Source organism: Pelophylax lessonae (genome assembly GCF_965119305.1).
Source record: "Pelophylax lessonae genome assembly, chromosome: 7".
Classification (NCBI taxonomy): domain Eukaryota; kingdom Metazoa; phylum Chordata; class Amphibia; order Anura; family Ranidae; genus Pelophylax; species Pelophylax lessonae.
Window position 1 is genome coordinate 190305673 of NC_138774.1, and position 18786 is coordinate 190324458.

Here is an 18786-nt window from a genome sequence, read left to right on the forward strand (position 1 = left end):
TAGATCTGAAGTTTACTACCACTTTAACTGATAACCCTATGTAAGGCATCATACAGACAGGGCCAGGGGCTGACTGACAACTTTTGATCCAGGGGGCAAGTACAAACCAGAGGCCCATGGTGCAGTGCCCCGGCCCCCCTCCCACTCTCCCTTTTCCTGGCCTCCTCCTGACCCCCATTCCAGGCTGAAGCTCTGCTCCAGGTACTCTCTACTCACAGGCTGAAACCGGGTTCCTGACCTGGCCAGCAGGGGGTGGTTGGGGGGGGGGGGGGGGAACTGGGACAGCTTGGTTGGGGCTCCAGTGGGGCAATGAACCTGCCTCTGCTCAGACACAGTTTACACCATCCATGCTGGGGGGGGGGGGAGGAAGTCCTTCCCTTTGTCCTTTTCTTTAACCCGCACTCAGTAGGTCAGCAGTGGAGACTTTTTACTTTTCTTCCCCAGGAATCCTTTAGGCATGTCTGTGGCAGAAGCAGTGCAGCCTTTTTACGGGGCATCAGAGCGGCCCAGGGGGCAATTTCCCCCCTGCCCCCTAGCCCAGTCCTCCCCTGCACAGGGCATTTGAATTTCTCCTCTTTTACTCCTGGCAGGAAAAGGCATCTTAAAAACATACCCAAATGAGACACATCAAGCGTTTCAGTGTTTATGGATTTCATTGGTCAGAATATGAATGTGTTCCTGGCCATTGGAATGAATGAACACTCAAGCACTGAATGTGTCTTGCGATTAGACACACCAAACGTTTTTTCTGGGCAAAAGCTCCTCTCCTGGTGCTTTCTTCAGCCTGTAAATACTCTTTTTCTAATACACCTGTATTCACCTATGTGTGCACATACACGCAGGCTAACACAGAAGTGCTTTCATAATCTGAAGAAAAAAAGTCAAACGCCTGTTACGGCAGTATCTTTTAAAGCGGTAGTATACCGCTTTTTGACACTTTTAACTATAGGTAAGCCTATAATAAGGCTTACCTGTAGGTACAATTAACCACTTAAGCCCCGGAGGATTTGGCTGCTAAACGACCAGAGGGTATTTTGCGATTCGGCACTGCGTGACTTTAACGGACAATTGCGCGGTCGTGCGACGCTGTACCTAAACGAATTTGGCGTCCTTTTTTTCCCACAAACAGAGCTTTCTTTTGGCGGTATTTGATCACCTGTGCGATTTTTTGATCACGCGCTATAAACAAAAAAAGAGCGTAAATTTTGCAAAAATAGCAATATTTTTCCCTTTTTTTTATATGAAATTCCCCCCAAAAAAAATGTAAAAATCAAAATTTTTTAATATTTTCGGCCAATTTGTTTTATGCTACCTATGTTTGGTAAAAAAAATCGCAAAAAGCGTATTTTGATTGGTTTGCGCAAAAGTTATTGCGTTTACTAACAAAGGGAAAGATTTTTGTCATTTTTGTTGTTTTTTTTTTTAACGCGTAATGGCGGCGATCTGCGATTTTTTTTGCGGTACTGCGACATTGCGGCGGAAAGATCGGACCCTTGACTGACATTTTTGACACTTTTGGGGTTACCAGTGACATTTCTACAGTAATCAGTGCTATATATATGCACTGTTACTGTAAAAATACACTGGTAGTGAAGGGGTTAACTTTATTTGAGAGGGAGGGGCTGTGTGTGTCCCTAGGGGCGTGATTCTAACTGTGATTGGCTGTGGCTTCAACTGTATGCAGAGTGATCAATGGATCTACATAGTAGATCCATGTGATCAGCTCTCATACAGAGAGGAGAATGACAGGCAGCTTGTTTACACAAGCTGCCTGACTTTCTCCCTCTCCCCCGCCGATCGCAGAGTGGCCGGCGGCGATCGGGTCCGCCGGTCACACGCGCGGGGGGGGTCCGTGACCACGCGGGAGCGCGCCTCCGGCGGCGCGCGCTCGCTCCCTAAACCCTCACAGGCGAGCGACGTAGACCTACGTCACTTTGCCTGTGAGGGGCTGACCGCCGCTGTAGATAGTCGTGCGGCGGTCGGCAAGTGGTTAATATCTCCTAAACCGGCACGTTTTAGGAGATATTTGAACTGCATGCAGCCGCTCACGCGAGCAGCGCATGCGCTCTGAAGGTCCGGCGGATCTTCAGCTTCCCATGCCGGAAAATGACTCCCGCGTGACGTCATCGCGGCTCCGGCCAATCACAGCGCCGGAGCCGCAAAAACCCGGAAGAGACGCCGAGGGATCATGTCCGCTCCCACAGCGGTGTCTGGGGGTCCATGTCGGGGCTTCGTTCTAAGGTAAGTAATACATAATAAGCTAGTATGCGATGCATACTAGCTCATTATGCCTTTGTCTTGCAGGTTTTCTTTTTTTTTCCAGGTTTACAACCGCTTTAAGCCCAGTGTGTATGAGGCCCAAAGGAAGAAAGGCTGTTATATTAAACCTCTGGTTTCAGGGCTGACCAGGACTCAATCGGTAGCAACAGCCTATCAGTTCTGGGTTGGGAAGAGGGATCGGGGGGGGGGGGGGAGTTAAAACTTGTAATATTACCCTCAGAGGGTCAACAGAAAAGGCAGGAAAATAGCATTTTCAATGTCTTCAGCAAAGGCTGTCTCTGTATTTCTCTCATCAAAGGGTCCATTTAAGAAAGTGGAGTGACAGCTTTTTCTAATTTATTCCTCTGCCAAAAGCAGTGGAGAATCAGGTAGAGAAGATCTCAAAATGCATAGGTTTACGTTAAATAATTAAATATGATGATATTGTTATGTTTTCAGATTATATACATGTTGGGTAGTATGTGCTGAATCCTGTACCAGCTGGAGAGGAGCCTGCCATCAGCTGTCACAGTCCCCCACCCCTCCTCTTGTAAAGCACCTGTTGTTGTTGGTCCCTTTAAATTTTAAATCCCCCCCCCGGACCCTGCATTCAGTCATTCCCCACATGCTGCTCCACACCAGTCGCTGTCTCTGATTATACCATAATAGTTCATCGCTATGGGCTCTATATTGGCAAAGATTCTCTTACCAACCATCAGCAGCCTGGCATTGGTGCCCACCATCAGCATTGCAGCCAAGAGGAAGTTCCACATGGAGGCTATGGTATATTTTTTCACCATGTTTTTCATTGCGGTAAGGCTTCTTTTATTCTGGTTTCCTACTGTTTCCCATTGTGTGTTGACTAGAAAGGAAATACACATGACATAAATTTGCTGAAAACTGTAGAAGCCAGTCATATATCTCATGCCATTAAAGGTAATAATTTGGCCTCTGAGACTGTCTGCAAGGTCTGCTGGTAGCTTATTGCAACAAATCATCTCCAAACCAGAAATGTAAAATTCTGAAGTTAAAGTTTGGGTGGGTACTATGGGCAACACATATGGGTTGCTTTTTAACCACTTAAACAAACCCCTAAACAACTTGGCAGATATAGTGCAGAGCAAGGTACATGACAGTGTACTGCTTTTATGTCTGCAATTGGAATATTAAAGCTTTTTTAGGAATGCAGCCATCCGGATCCTTGGGGTATTACTTCTACGCAGCCGGCAAGCCAGGCTAGCACCCTAACACAAGCAGCGGGGGCAGTGTTCTAAAGTGGAGGGTAGCACAGATACAGTACCTGCAGTGGTGCAAGATTGTGTATATTCAAGCAGAACAAGGTATTATTTAACACTGAAGGAAAATAATTCTAGGAAAGAATGGAAAATATGGAAAGGATTCTTCACTGTAAGAGCAAGAGAGGGTTTGAGCTGACTCTAGAGGGGCTGAATTAGTTTCTAAACGTACAAAATATAACTAATATTTATAAGACACAAAATTGCAGGATGTTGATTTAGGCGTATCAGATTACCTTTTCAAGATCAGGTTTTCTGCCACCCTCTGGGTCCACTTTAGGATGAGGATTTTCATTTGTCTATTGGGGGAACTCTTTTTTTTTTTCAACCTATTTACTTTATACAGCTTTCTTTACAAAGACAAGCAATCAAACAGGGCACAAAGCATAACTATTTTTATATGTACATTCCTTATATTCAAATATTTATTGTATCAGTTTATAATCACATACGGTAAGAGATCAATAAGGGATAAGATTATATTTACTAAATTGTTCGACTTCTATTGCTATCAGATTGAAAAACAATCACATATGCATGTTGTCTAAAAACATTGATTGCCAGTTGATTCTATAATCGATCAGTTTTAAACCAGTATGTTTATGGCCTGCAAAACTGATGTTTTCAAAATGTTTTTTTTTTACTAAAAACGCAAACATTGCTCTTCCCATGTACCTGAAACTGCTTTTAAAAATGACATTCCTTTCCCCAGATTGGATACACCCTGCATTGTATCTAATCTGGAGGGGGAATGTGTGAGCCCCCATGACATGATAATGCGCATGGGGCTTAAGGCTCGGTTCACATTAGTGCGATGGCAGCCATCGCATGTGATTCGGAGCGCACTGCTCTGAAAATCACCTGTGATGTCTTTGTGATGTGAATTCAGCCATACTATCTGTATGGCTGAGGTGGAAGAAGTGGAGTGCACTCCGCATGGGACAGGAGCCAGCACTACAGAGGAGACATTGGCTTATGCGGCTTTTACTCCCTACTATAGCTCCAACTTTACAGGTAGTTCCTCTGCATTGCACTCCGTTTGATGGACTAGGGTGGAGGGTCAGCAAGGCCAGACCGCGATCTACCAGTCATCTGGCCGATGGTTTGCTGACCTCTACTCTACCCTATAAACTGTTTTCCAGGTTGACATCTCTTCAATGGGGAGGGACGTTGGAGGCCCGTTATTTTGGCATCCCCATTGGCTGTTGGCAGCCCCTGCTTATCCGTATAAATTACTATATATGTCCTCTACAGATTAGACACCTATATGCAAATCTATTGATGTTCCTTATTAAATGCCTATTATAGGGTGCCAATCCCCAAGTGTTGGGTACAGTGGATACAACATGAGCATTGTATTTGGCAAACTTTTCCTGCTTTCTCTTTTTCTGCATTCTGCCTGCTCAACTCTGAAGACCCCTACCTGCAGATACACGGGTAACTGCAATGACAGATAGAAAATAATAGTTTTCTATGTTTAATGCTCACACTAAAATGCAGTGTTTCACTGCGTTCCATAGCTGTGCGATTTTATAATATTACCCCGCAACACACCTATCACCCACAACAATTAGGTCAGAGGAAACCTGGAAATGTGCAGAAAAAAGTGTAGAAGTGCAATTGATTGCAGGCGCCTTTTTATGTGCATTGTAGTGTGAATTGGCCTTAAGGCTTCTTTCACACTATGAGTCCGTCAAACGGACTCCACTTTTCTCAGCGGGGGATCGATCCGCCGATCCCCCGCTGAGCAGGAGAATGACAGCTGTTCTCCGGAGACACAGCTGTCACAGCCCCATAGATCTCTATGGGGGAATCGGATGGGAACGGACCGTCGGTCCGTTCTCATCCGATCCCATCCGATTCGATCCGCTGGACGGATGGAAAATAGGGTTTCCATCCATCCAGATTTGACGGATCGGATCGGGTGTCAGCGGACGCGTCTCCGCTGACATCCGATGCCCCATAGAGATGCATGGGGGAACCATTCAGATCCGGCAAAAAAACAGACAGGCGGATCTGAACAGTCCACCTGTGTGAAAGGGGCCTAAGGCTACATGCACATGGACTTATGTAGACGTTAATTATGGCAAAAAAAAAAAAAAGGTTGTTTTCCCACAGCTGGGGAACTGCAGGCGAGCATATAAATGGCCAAAGAAGTGAGCAGGGACAATGATAAGGCAATACAACTGGTCCTGCAGTACAGGGCTCAGGACTCATCAACTAAACGGGGGACCCAGGGCAGCTTTATTGTTTATTTCTGCCTAAATGAATAAATAGATTTTACAAGACAACATCTTGGCTCCTACTTGCTTACTAGGGCTTAAAGTGCCCCATAAAAAGGGACATTTCTCTGGGCCCCATCAGGCCAACAGAGGGGTGCAGGAGATAGGAGGACTTTTTTTAATTTTCGGGTTGTAGGTAGATTGGGGGGGGGGGGGGCACCAGGGAGACTGTACAGGGCTTCATGATTTCTAACAGCAGCCCTGGAAGTGAGTGTCTGTATGCCCTGTATCTGGGTAAACGTTGAAGCTTTTATGCATCGGTGCAGACCCACGCATGCACGTACATCAAGATTTACTGCATGCAGTACTTCTGCATTCCAGAAATTACACTAAACATACATGCGGCTGTGGTCTGCAATATACCCTTGCTGCGGTGGGAAAACAGTACACAGTATAATTAATGTAGGGATCAACCGATTATCAGCAATGCCGATATATCGGGGGCCGATATGCACTTTCCCCGTTATATTGGAATCGGCCCCTGAGGTTACCGATATTGCCGATATTCCAGGAAAGTGCTGTACCAGAGTGATGCCTGCAGCTAGAGGTGTCACCTCGGTACCGGCGTCCATAGCCGACGGTCGGCTGTCTTGTAATGACAACCGATGCGGCTGAGAAGCCACTCAGCTGTCATTACAAGGAGCGGGATGGGACGTCCCCCCCCTCCCACTGCCTTCCGCGGCTCGCCCGGGTCTCCCGTTGCACAGGGAGACCCAGGCATCCTACCTCCACAGCCACCCAAGAGAAGACCCGATCAAAGCCGTATTCAGCTCTGATCGGGTCTCCATGTAATGTCATGACATCACTTCCAGGTATTCGGCGCCAGATTAAAAAAAAATTGGCAGCATTCAAAACAGCCAAACCTGGCTGTTTTGAATGCTTTTAAGTGCAGAGGAGGGGTTTGGGGTCTTTTAGACCCTCAAATCCCTCCACAACTGTACCTGTGAAAAAAAGAAAAAATATCGGTATCAGCACTACAAAAAAACGATATCGGTCAATCACTAATTTAATGCCTATATAAGACCGTGTATGCATGAAGACTGGTAATACTTGTCTGCTTGACCTCCTCTACTAATACCTCCATTCACCCTCCCTCCCATTAAAATATGAGATCCTGCTGGTGTTTTCTGTCTCCTAGCTCATGCTGAATGTTCCCATAGGACATTGGTTTACACACGTTGTGATTTCTTGACTTTTTCCTCCATGTGCTGTCACTGTACAGAGTCACTTTGTATCTGTAAATCTCTCTGCTGAGATGTATACACAAGAAAAAAAAAATGCACACTATTGGGAAAAACATTATTCATACATGACATTCCTGAAAAAGCCCCTTTAATCAAAATAGCGAGATCACATATCTAACTTAGTCATCCCCACTTTTTGCAGTGACATGCATAGCATGTCAGTATTATATCACCCTGGTGGACTTCTGCCTTTGTTGCCAATCACCTTTTAGGCTCTGTTCACATCTTGGCATCCCGAATCATGGGCAGAATCGCAGTGACTTTGCCCGCGATCCTCGTCACTTTTAATGGCACCCTGATCGCGGCGCGACTTTGCTGCAATTGTCGCCTGATGAATCGTTCAAACAGAATCGCGGGACACCTGTCGCCCAAAATAAGCAATGGGGATCGCGGGGGTGACCTGCGATCCGGGACGCCAAGATGTGAACATAGCCTTAAACACAGAGCACTCAAATAGTGCACCAAATGTGAAAACATCTATCAGCAAAATATGCCAGGCTGTTTGCTTCCTGACAGTCTCTTTAAGGCTATGTTCACATGTTAGCATAGCGGACCGTGGGCAGAATCACCTCGGTTCTGCCCGCGATCTGGAAATCATTGCAAATCGCGGGACGCCTGTGTGTTGCCGTTGATTTGCAATGGCATCCCAAACACTGTGCGATGTTGCCGCACTTTCCACCTGCCGAAGCGCGGTAATATCACGCTAACAAAATCGCGGGTCGCATGACTCCCCAAAAAAGGTACAAGAGCTTCTTCGGGGCGTCATGTGACCCGCGATTTTGTTTGTGCGATGTTACCACGATTCGGCAGGCGGAAATCGCGGCAACATCGCACAGCGTTTGGGGTGCCATTGCAAATCAACGGCAATGCAGAGGCGTCCCGCGATTTGCAATGATTTCCGGATCGTTGGCAGAACCGCGGTGATTCTGCCCGCGGTCCGCCATGCTAACATGTGAACATAGCCTAAAGAACCAGCCATCTCTTTAGAAGAGCTAGAAAGAATGTGGTGTAAAATTGGCCATTTTCTCTGCCGCAGCTCAGACCTTCTTTTACCTGGGAAAGGCTACATCTGCCCATACACGGATGATGTGATGTTGCTGGAGGCGATACTGAACACATTGAGGGTTGATTTACTAAAACTGGATCATTAAGAATCTGGTGCAGCTGTGCATGGTAGCCAATCAGCTTCTAATTTCAGCTTGGTCAATAAAGTTTTGATAATAAGCTTTCGTTCAGACTGGAGGCGGGTTTGAAATCGTGCGAGTTCAATCCTGCATTTTCTTGCGAGTTAAGGGGCGATTTAAAAGACATCTGTGCGGGTTCATGCACAGATGTCTATTGAAATTGCCCCTGAACTCGCCAAAAGTAGTGAAGAACTACTTTTGGAAATCAGTGCAGCACTCAAAGTCGGCATCGCACTGATTCGGGATGGTGCTGTTGCCGGCAATAGCCTGCGATTTGTCAACTCGGTCCGTCGAACCTGGAAGCTAATTGGCTTCTTTTCAGAGCTGCAGCAGATTTTGCACTCTCCAGTTTTAGTAAATGACCCCCATTCAGTTTCACAGCCCTGAAACCAGCATGAGGAAGATCCACCTGTGGTCATCCTCAATTCCACAGCCTTCAGGTGATGGAAGGCATGGTGGCTGTTTTTCCTATTTTAGTGAAGTTCAGGCTGTGATGAACAATGAGACATTTGCATTGAGGGGCCATGACACGCTGTTATTGCAGCTCAGACGCTTTATGTGCGCAGCTGACGCCTTTCATCCTCACATTGGGATGTGCCCCTTGCATGTTACATCAATGAATGCGCCAGGCTCCAGCACATGACAATGAACAGTGGCATTCCTGAGTATTTCGGGACACTGTAGAGTGCTTCTGACAGTTGATAGTGAAATGTCTTTCAGGTCTTTTAACCATTTGCCCCTCAGCTGTGACTACTATTAGATCAACAACAACTGTCGCTCTACACCCTTTCACTGCTGTGGAATTTTTAGGATCCGTCGCTTCTAGTAATCATCTTCCCTCTTGTCTCTGTAGATGTACCATGCTTGTGAAGGCCCCGGCCTCTCCATGATTTGTTTTATGAGATACGATCTGCTGGAATATTTCAGTGTCTATGGCACAGCCTTGTCCATGTGGGTGTCACTGCTGGGTAAGTTTGTCGGTCCTATAGACGATTTTATCTTCTAAGAAATAAATAGCTAAAGGGTGCCAAAAGTTTAAAGGGAATCCGCTGGATTTTAAAGGCGTAAAGGTAAAGATATTACCCAGTTATGTATATATTAAAGTGCACCCAGCATCAGATATGTTTTTTTCATTAAAATCAAAAAATTAAAAAAACAAAATAAATCAAATACAAGTTCTCTACTCATCTCACTGGAAGCACATGAAAGCCGAAAAGACTGATGAAGTCCATCGTGTTCACAAATGTCTGACACAGATAAGCCCCTGCAGCCTCTCAATGTGTGATTATGGGACAGTCTGATCACTGGGAGAGAGGATAGTAAATAAATGCTATGTCCTGCCTGTAGACTGATGGCATTATCTTAGCTTCAGCAAAATCGCTGACTTAGTACTGGTTCACATATATGCGATGCTAGAACCCTGCGAATCCACTGCGGATTCCCGCATCGCATTCAACTAACAGGCAATTTACACTGCCATATGCGAATCGCTGGGGGTGTCAATACAAAGTTAAAGTCACCCCCAGATTAGTTTGCATATCGCAGTGCCAACTGTCAGTTCGGACATGAATCGGATGTGAACACCCGATTCTGGTGTGGACCCAAAAAAAGGGTTATGTGCGAGTTGTGTCCAAATGTGATGCAAATTCAGCCATACAATCTGTATGGCTGAATTCACACCGCACAGACATCGCATGTGATTTATAGAGCAGTGCGCTCCGAATCACATGCGATGTCTGTCATCGCACATGTGTGAACCGGGAGTTAGAGGTACACTTAAAAATGCATAAGATTATTTTTTTAAATGCATCTAGCACAAGTGCCTCAATCTGCACTGATCTCATCCTCCTGTAAGCCCCAGTAGGGTTCTGCTGGAATACAAAGAAAGCATGCTGATGGAAGGAAAGCAGACCTAACTAATGTGCTGCTGCTCCACTGTCCAATCAGCAGGCATGCGGTGTGGTCTTCACTAAGCTGTGCTGCTGTAATTCATAAAGGCAGTCTGGCTGTGCTGTCTGGCAGGGATACCATTGATTGCAACACTGGCAAAGCAGAATTACAAATCCTTTTGCAGGTAAAACAGTTCCAAGATAAATACACAAGGGAAAATATATCCATCTTCGGCCTGGCATTCAGCTTTAATTTAAGTGAACTTATCTATAAGTGTTTAAATTGTATCTTTCTGTATTATTTTTTTTATTATAGATGACCATGGGGGCAACCAGGCTTGTTATATAAACTGAGCTTTCTCTTTAGAAGTACTACACAAGGATTACAATAATTGTCCAAGTCTCTAAATCTACTCAAACTGACTGGAAACGAAAGCCCGTGTGGCTAATTTATCTTACCACCCCAATTATTCAATGGAGATTCTAAACTGCCTTATATACAGATGACCACTAGAGGGAGATTGTAAATCAGTGTGGGCAATATTATCATAAAAATATGGATCAGCAAACATGTAAAAATATGAAAATCACATTGGAGGTGGCTTTGGCCAACTCTGCATATTCTACCAGTTAGCTTTTTAGGAGAACAGTTTTTTTTTTTAACGTTACCAGCTCCCAGAACCAGTTTTAAAGAAAAAAGTAATTGGGGCAAGTTTAAGGCTGCCATTGCCAACTTAATTTTAAGAATGCTGGCTGCCTGGCTGTGTTGATGTTCTGTCCTTAGTCTTTAAATGTATAAACTTGAAAAGTACTTAGACATGTATGCCGACATCCTGAGACAGTATTGGGGTTTTTATTATTATTGGGGAGACAATACAATTCAATACAAGAAGGTTAGGAGGGCCCTGCTCCTGCAAGCTTACAATCTAATAGGAAGGGGCTGGTGGAACAAAATGTAATAACTGCGAGGGATGAAATGATGGGAGAAATAGAAGATTCGGTTACCAGCTGAAGGCAGAATAGAGAGAGTAAGAGAGCAATCTTCAGGGATTGCCTAAAAGTGGACAGAGTAGGAGATAGCTGGACAGATTGGGGAGTTCCAGAGGATGGGAGAGGCTCTGAAGAAATCCGGGAGATGAGCATGGGAGGAGGGGACAAGGGAGCTAAAGAGCAGGAGGTCTTGGGAGGAGTGGAGAGGATGGTTTGGGTGATATTTGGAGACAAGTTTGGTGATGTTATTGTTAGTGTTTTGAATTATTTTAGTTAGGCAATTGGTTATTTACTAAAACTGCATCTGGTGCAGTTCTGCATAGAATCCAGTCAGCTTCCAGGTTTTATTAAGGTCCCTGTTCAGTACAGTGTGTGTGTGTGTTTTCCTAAAATTATAATGCTAAATACCTTCTTTGCAGAGCCCTGCTGCCCTGTCATGTGACCTCCCTCTGCTTTCCTTTCTGAGTAAATGAGTACAGTGGGAGGGGCTGAGATTTCCCTCTGATGAATGCAAGCTAGCAGAGGGAGATCACCTGTCTGCACAGCAGGGCTCTGTAAAGAAGGTATTTCACATTATAATTTTAGAAAAACACACACACTGTACTAAACAGGGACCTAAAACCGAGAGGAACAAAGTAATTATTACATGCTTTTTTTTACTTTACAAGCACTGGAGCAGCTGCAGGGAATATAATTACACAGGCATGTGAGGAGAGGGAAGGAGATTGGCTCTCACACAGACTACAGGACAGATAGGGAGAAAGGGAGGGGGGATGCAGAGACCCTGAGGAGATGGATGATGGAGGCACGTAAATTGACTACACTATCAGAGATCAGCAAGCATGATAAACATGGTCAGTTTGCAGAGGGGGAAGACAGGAACAGGCAGGATCAGCCAGGTATTGCGCAGCATAGAAAGGGACAATTGACATGGCAAAAGCACTGTGCGATATCTTGAGCCTTAAATGGACAGGGGCATGTGTTTTCTGTTTTTTTGGGGGTTAAAACCACTTTAACTGAACAAGCTGAAGTTAGACGCTGACTGGCTACTATGCACAACTGCACCAGATTGTGAGTGCACCAGTTTTAGTAAACCCCCCCCCCCCCCCAGTCTCCTAACTTTAGACTGATTTTGTCTAACTGAAAATCCAAACAGCATTATGTCCATGAAGAGGGGCATGGGAGGGAAAACCCACTGACTCATTTATTCAGCTGTTTAGTGAACGATAGGAGATCAAATTACATCAAGTTATTCACAGACTAGCAGTGAAATTAATCACAGGACAGTAATAAATAAAATACTGATATGGAGTATTTTTTGTATTTACCTGCCTAGGACAGTATATGAGGATACAAGTCAATTTGTACACGTGGCAGCTTATGATTATAGATGGATCCACAATAAGTACACCTATATTGTCACCTGCATTAGGGATGTAAATAAAGTATAGAAATATTGAAGTATGCATAAATAAACTTATTTCTAACATTTTTGCTTGTTTAGCCTTGGCAGAGTTCGATGAGCCCAAGAGGTCCACACTGGTCATGTTTGGTGTTCTTACCATCGCAGTGACAATATATCAAGATCGCTTTGGATATGGTGTCTACTCTGGGCCTATCGGCACAGCAGTGCTGGTAATTACTGTCAAATGGGTGAGTAATGCTACCAGGCAGCACATTGGTCACATTCCATTTCTAGGAAAGATATACATACAGTAGGTGGATTACGGCCTAGTTCTGATCTTTAGTGCTTTGTGGGAATCTTTAATTTTCCATAGGAGCAATTCAAATTCCAGCATGGAGAGTGGGATCCCCCCATAATGTCCACAGCTGGCGTACGACCTGAAAAGTCACCAACAGAATTCCCATGCAATAGTATAAATTGTCAGGTGGTTTAAGGAACTGAAGCTAGAAGCTTCAGCTGTGCTCAGAAAGGGCAGGCAAAAGGCAAAGTACTAACAGTACTTCTTGTGGTCTTTGTGCAGCTGATCTTTTCCCATTCCTGATTTACAATGCCTTGTTCTGTACTGTGTCTTTGTGTGGAGGAGGCAATCTTGGTAGAGGCAGAACTATGCTTCCTTAAGTCAGAGATGTCCTCTAATGACCAGTGGGGTAATATTCAAGATGCAGTAGGAGAGGTGCCTTTTCCTGTCCAGCAATGGAAACAGTGAGCAGTACAACAGTGACATCATGAAATCTTACTCCAAATCTGGTGTGACTAAGTCAGAGCCAGCAGTGCCTCAGATGATCTCACACAGTAGAAATAACCTATGAGGGTTTAGGTGGCACAGGAGTACCTGGGTCTCCTATTTTTCTGGACAAGTACATTTTTCAGGGTATTGCTTAGGTACATTGACATTTTTAGATGTTCCTTGAGGTGACTGTAGATGTATTAGTGGACTTGTAAGAAAAACAAGTATTGTTCTACTGAGTTTTTGGAGTACTGACCCCATACGCCATCAATAATATAAAGATATGAAGGACAATCATACTACAACTTCACATTGACCCCACAACCCCCCCATAATCTCACTTACCCACACCCCAAGATTGCAAACCACATTGTAAAAAACACAATATAGCATGTATAATGCTTTCGTAGAATTCCAAAGTTTTTTGTTTTTTTTTTAGTTGGGATCAAGTGAAGAAAGTTTATAGCTTCATCAGGGTACTGGTTTCTTCCTATATGTTCACAGTAGTTCTTAAAGGTTGAAGATCGTGGTGGACTGACCTGCTCATTAGAGGGTTTGTGAGTGAGTGATGGTGGGGACCAGGTGGGAGAGTTTGCTCCCGATGAATCTGGCCTGACTGAATAGAAAGGTGGTGGTGAGCCCATTTGTAGGGGTGCTGCCTTTGGGTACGGCCTCAAGGTCGTTTCTGCAAATACTTGTGGTGGTAGGTTAAAGGAGCGCCCGATATCCAATTAGAAGCAAAATATGTTGTTTTATTGAAAGTAGCAAAACATGATGAAGCCAACGCTTTTGGGGGAACAAAGACTCCCCTGTCTTCAGTGCTGCTGCTGTATGTTAATGGTGAGTGAGGATGTAACCCAACTGGTGTATCTATGACACCAAGAAACAAAAATGTTGCTGTGTTACTCCGGCAGTGGCAGCATAGAGAGAAGAAATTGGCGCAACTGGAACTTAAATTTGACAGGGAGGTGGGGTTTAGGTTTGACAGATGTCACAGGGACAATAAATAAAGGATCTCACCCTTCCCCACTCAATGCAAAACTAAGAAAACTTTTTTGGGCTTGTGACCAACTTTAAAAAGCTTTGTTCTAACTAAAAAACATAAAAATACAATGTTTTTATTGCAACAAGACAAATAGACAAGTACTAATTTTTTTGCATCCATAGAAGCTGCTGCACTTGTTTTACTGTAACAATCCTGTTATATAACATAAAAATGTTTTGTTACATTTTTTTACAGCTGAGCAAAATGAAGGAAACAAAAAGCCTCTACCCAGACAAGAGCGTGTACACGCAGCAGATAGGTCCCGGCTTCTGCTTTGGTGCTCTGGCATTAATGCTGCGTTTTTTCTTTGAGGTAACAAAAGGAATTTTCTTCTTTTCCATTGCTTATTTGATTTATAGGCCCATGGCGATGAGTCGAGACATTTTACCAAATATGCAGCAAAATTAGGGATTTTGCTTTTGCCAAAATATTCTTGAAAATGTCTATCAATACTGGCATTTTTCCTAGCTTGTGTGACGTAGCTTTGTTGATTAACAAAGCCATGTGATGTCCATGCCATCCTTGACATGGCGATCAATGGCTTTTGATAAACAAAGTCATATAAACATGCACCAAGTTTAAAAAAAAACAAAACTTTATAATAAGACACAAAGCATAAGTTAAAAGAATACATTCTATGGTGGGGTACACACTATGAGAAAATCGAACATCCAACTTTCCACAAAGGTAAGTATCATGATATAACCGACAATGGTATTTACTTGTACGAAAATGCTCAAATGACAAAGGTAAACAATCTTTCTTGTGTACAAATCCTATGTTTGTTGTCACCGTCTTCCGGGCCATTCTTTGCTTCTGACCATTTTTGTTTTTTTCTATTCGATTATTTCCGTATGATTACTGTACACATTGAGCGCAAATCAGGCCTTGTGTTCATGTACGATAAAAAATTTCGAGCTTGCACCTTCAGTTTTTTTCCTCATCTGAACAGTCGGAATCCGTTGCCAAAAGCATTATACTAACGAACAGATAATGAACCGATCCTTCCTCATTCAGGACTTGTCTTCCAATTTTCTTGTATTGGTGTACCTAGCTTTAGCAGTGTTAATTTTGGCAGCAAATTTAGATTCAATTTAGCTATAATCTTTTGACTAAAATGCTATTTTATTTTAGTCGTATTTTAATCATCAGAATTGTTTTTGTCCTATTTTAGTCAACTAAAATCTCATACATTTTAGTCAACTACAAACTGAATTGGTTTAGTTTAATTGTAATGCATTATTTAAACATTTCTCTAGACCACACGTGTCAAACACAAGGCCCGCGGGCCGAATCCGGCCCTCAAGGCCATTTCATGTGGCCCTTGCACCTCTCCTGAAGCTGCAGGAGTGCTCCAGCCCTCTTCTGGCCCTCCTCCAGACCCTGCACTTTTTGCTTTTCAGCAATGCCTACAGCTTCTTCCCAGCAGCAGCACAAGATAAGGGGGGTTCACTGTGATGTAAGGGAAGGTGGGGGGGGGACTCAATTTCTGAAGGTGGGGAGGCTCTTAACATCTTATTTAAGAGTAGGGGATGCTCTGGACATCTAGTCTTACAGATACAACTGGCCCTTTTGAGGGCAATAATAATGCTGATGCGGCCCACGATTAAATTGAGTTTGACACCCCTGCTCTAGACCTTCCAAATTAATTATATACTCCTGGAATAAAAATCTAATATGTTATCATTTATGGTATTAGCCCCCGTTCACACTGGGGCGACCTGTCAGGCGACCTGGTCGCCTGACAGGTCGCCGTAGGTCGCCTTCCATTGAGAAGCTGCGGACCCGTTCTAATAGGAGCGACACAAGTCGCTCCGACTTAGAAAAAGGGTCCGGAGCTTCTTTGGGGCGACCCGGAGCGACCTGCATTGACTTCAATGTTATGAAGTCCGTGCCGGCCGGTCCGAGGTCGCGGGGCGAGCAGCGCGCCGCGACCTATGAGGTCGCCCGGCAAAGTAGCGTCGCCCCAGTGTGAACGGGGCCTTAAGGTTTGAACACTCAACACAGACACTGATTTAGCCATTGTGATATATAATGTCTTTATAAATAAAACCGAATTTCAGACAATAATATTGCTTTTTGACAAACAGAAGTGCAACTTTATAATACAAATAAAAACAAAAAACTGTAAACTCTGGCTGTAATTTCGTTGCACATATTACCTGATTATACTAGTTACATTAAATATTAAGAAAAAATATAAGAAAAGCCTTTTTCTTATTTTTTTCTCTTTCAGCAGCTTAGTATGCTTATGCGGTAGTGCAATACATGTTTAAACTTTAATGTGCTATTATTACAGGCTCTGGATAGAATTGTGTTGCCGATTTAGAGCCCATTCACACTAGCGCGACTTGTGAGGCAACTTGTGTTGCCCCAGGTAGCTTGACATAACAAAAGCAATGTTAATCAATCAGTGCCGTCTTAATTGGCACTACTGAAGTTGCTCCGACTTCAGAAAAGGGTCCTGTACTACTTTGAGGCGACCTGTGGTCCCATATACTTCAATGGGAGTCGCCTCCTTATCTTAATTGACACGACTTGTTATCAGACTTTCCAGGAAGAAGAAAGAGATTAGCCAGGCATTCCCCACAGACAAAGTCGCCTGTCTCTTCAAAGTAGTGCACAAGTCTCTTCCAAGTCTCTTCCAAGTCTCTAAACAAGTCTCTTCAAGTCACGGGGCGACTTTCTGGTAGTGGTAGTGTGAACCAGCTCTTAGAAATGGCCAGCAGAGTAGTGTTAATTTTGTTTGTCAATTTTCAATTTCGTTTTTGTTATAGTCTTATGATTAAAATGCCATTTTAGTTTTAGTCGTATTCTAGGCTCCTTTCACACGATCCGCTGTCCGGTGCAGACCGTTCTCTGCTCAGCAGGGATCGATCCGCCGATCCCCACTGAGCAGGCAGGTGACAGTTCCCTCTCCGCTCTGTGTGCGGAGAGGGAGGTGTCAGAGCCCTGCTGCTCTCTATGGGGGAATCGGATGAGAACGATCCCCTGGATGGATGGAAAATAGGGTTTCCATCCGTCCTGATTTCACGGACAGGATCGGATGCGGATGGCAGCGGGTGTCAGCAGACATGTCTCCGCTAACATCCGCTGCCCCATAGGGATGCATGGAGGATCAGATCAGATCCGCCTAAAAAACTGACAGGCGGATCTGATCGGATCGTTCCTGTGAAAGGGACCTTAGTCATCTGAATTGTTTAAGTTTTAGTCGTTTTTTAGTTGACTAAAAGTGTGTTCATTTAGTTGACTAAAACATTTTAGTAGACAAAATTAACACTGAGCTTTAGTCCTTTCTCCTGTGATTTTTTAAATTTATTTTTCTGTTGTGTATCCTGTTTTTTTATTGTTGGAAACATTTTAAACTTTCCACTTATGTATCTTCAGGAATGGGATTACACCTACGTGCACAGTTTCTACCATTGCTCTCTGTCCATGTCCTTTGTGCTGCTTCTTCCCAAGATCAACAAGAAAGCAGGAAATGGAGGCACTCCCGCCAAGATGGACTGCTCCACGCTGTGTTGTTGCGTCTGCTAGAACGTACAATGCTTTGACCAAATTCGAAGATTTCAGCTGCTGTGACTCAGGGGAAGGCACAAAGAAATCAGCACACAGCCAGGGGTTTTACTTAGCTGTTATTTTATGACTCAAATTTTGGTAGTCAAAAGTGGACAGTCGGATCAATCCCAAAGATTTTGCTGCCAAACAAAGACCCTGTATTTTCTTGTGTGTTGGAAGGGCTGGGTACACAAGGACAATGAAGCTTTGTAGAAGGACTACCACATTTAGTGCTGTCAGCGATAGATGGGCAGTTGAAGAACCAGCTACTGTAGGTGCTTGGTTTCACTGTCTGCAAGTAACCTGAATTTGGAGCTGCAAGGAAAATTAGCTGAAATGTGCAAACTTCTTTTAGGTCAGAAGAGCCAATTTTATCCGTAAAATGAAGCTCTACATTTTGGGGCATTATTGGAATTATTTTTTAGTTTTATTTGCTGGTAAAGGTAATGGTGGGAAGATTTTAGATTTTCCTCTTTTGACCTACTGTAGCTTAAAGGCAAAATGTTTTTTTCCATTTTGTATAAAGTAAGTGAGGGTTATAAACGCTGTTTATTTTTTAGCCATCTGTGTCCCTATAGGGAAAGACTTCCCTTCGCATCCTATCTCATAACCAACACAGAAAGTGAGAAAAAATCCTTCCAAAGAGAGGGAATTTCTGGTTGCCACCCGAGCTAGTGTCCCCATTGAAGAATTCCCGCCTATTCCTATTATGGTGACAATAAAAAATTTGGGATTTTTTTTTCACTTTTGAATGGGACAAATACAGAGGGCGAATCTTCTTAACCACTTAAGCCCCGGAAGATTTTACCCCCTTCCTGACCAGGGCCTATTTTGCGATTCGGCACTGC

General features: G+C 44.0%; 1 protein-coding gene across 1 annotated transcript; it reads left to right on the forward strand.

The window, feature by feature from the left end:
* Positions 1–2937: 2937 nt before the first annotated feature.
* MYMK (myomaker, myoblast fusion factor) lies at positions 2938–18173 on the forward strand (the record flags this gene model as incomplete). The annotated part of the gene is made up of 5 exons (XM_082263606.1): positions 2938–3072; positions 9118–9232; positions 12648–12796; positions 14576–14692; positions 17768–18173. The coding sequence occupies 5 exons, from the start codon at positions 2938–2940 to the stop codon at positions 17915–17917; spliced, it is 666 nt and encodes a 221-aa protein (XP_082119732.1). The 3' UTR covers positions 17918–18173.
* Positions 18174–18786: the final 613 nt, after the last annotated feature.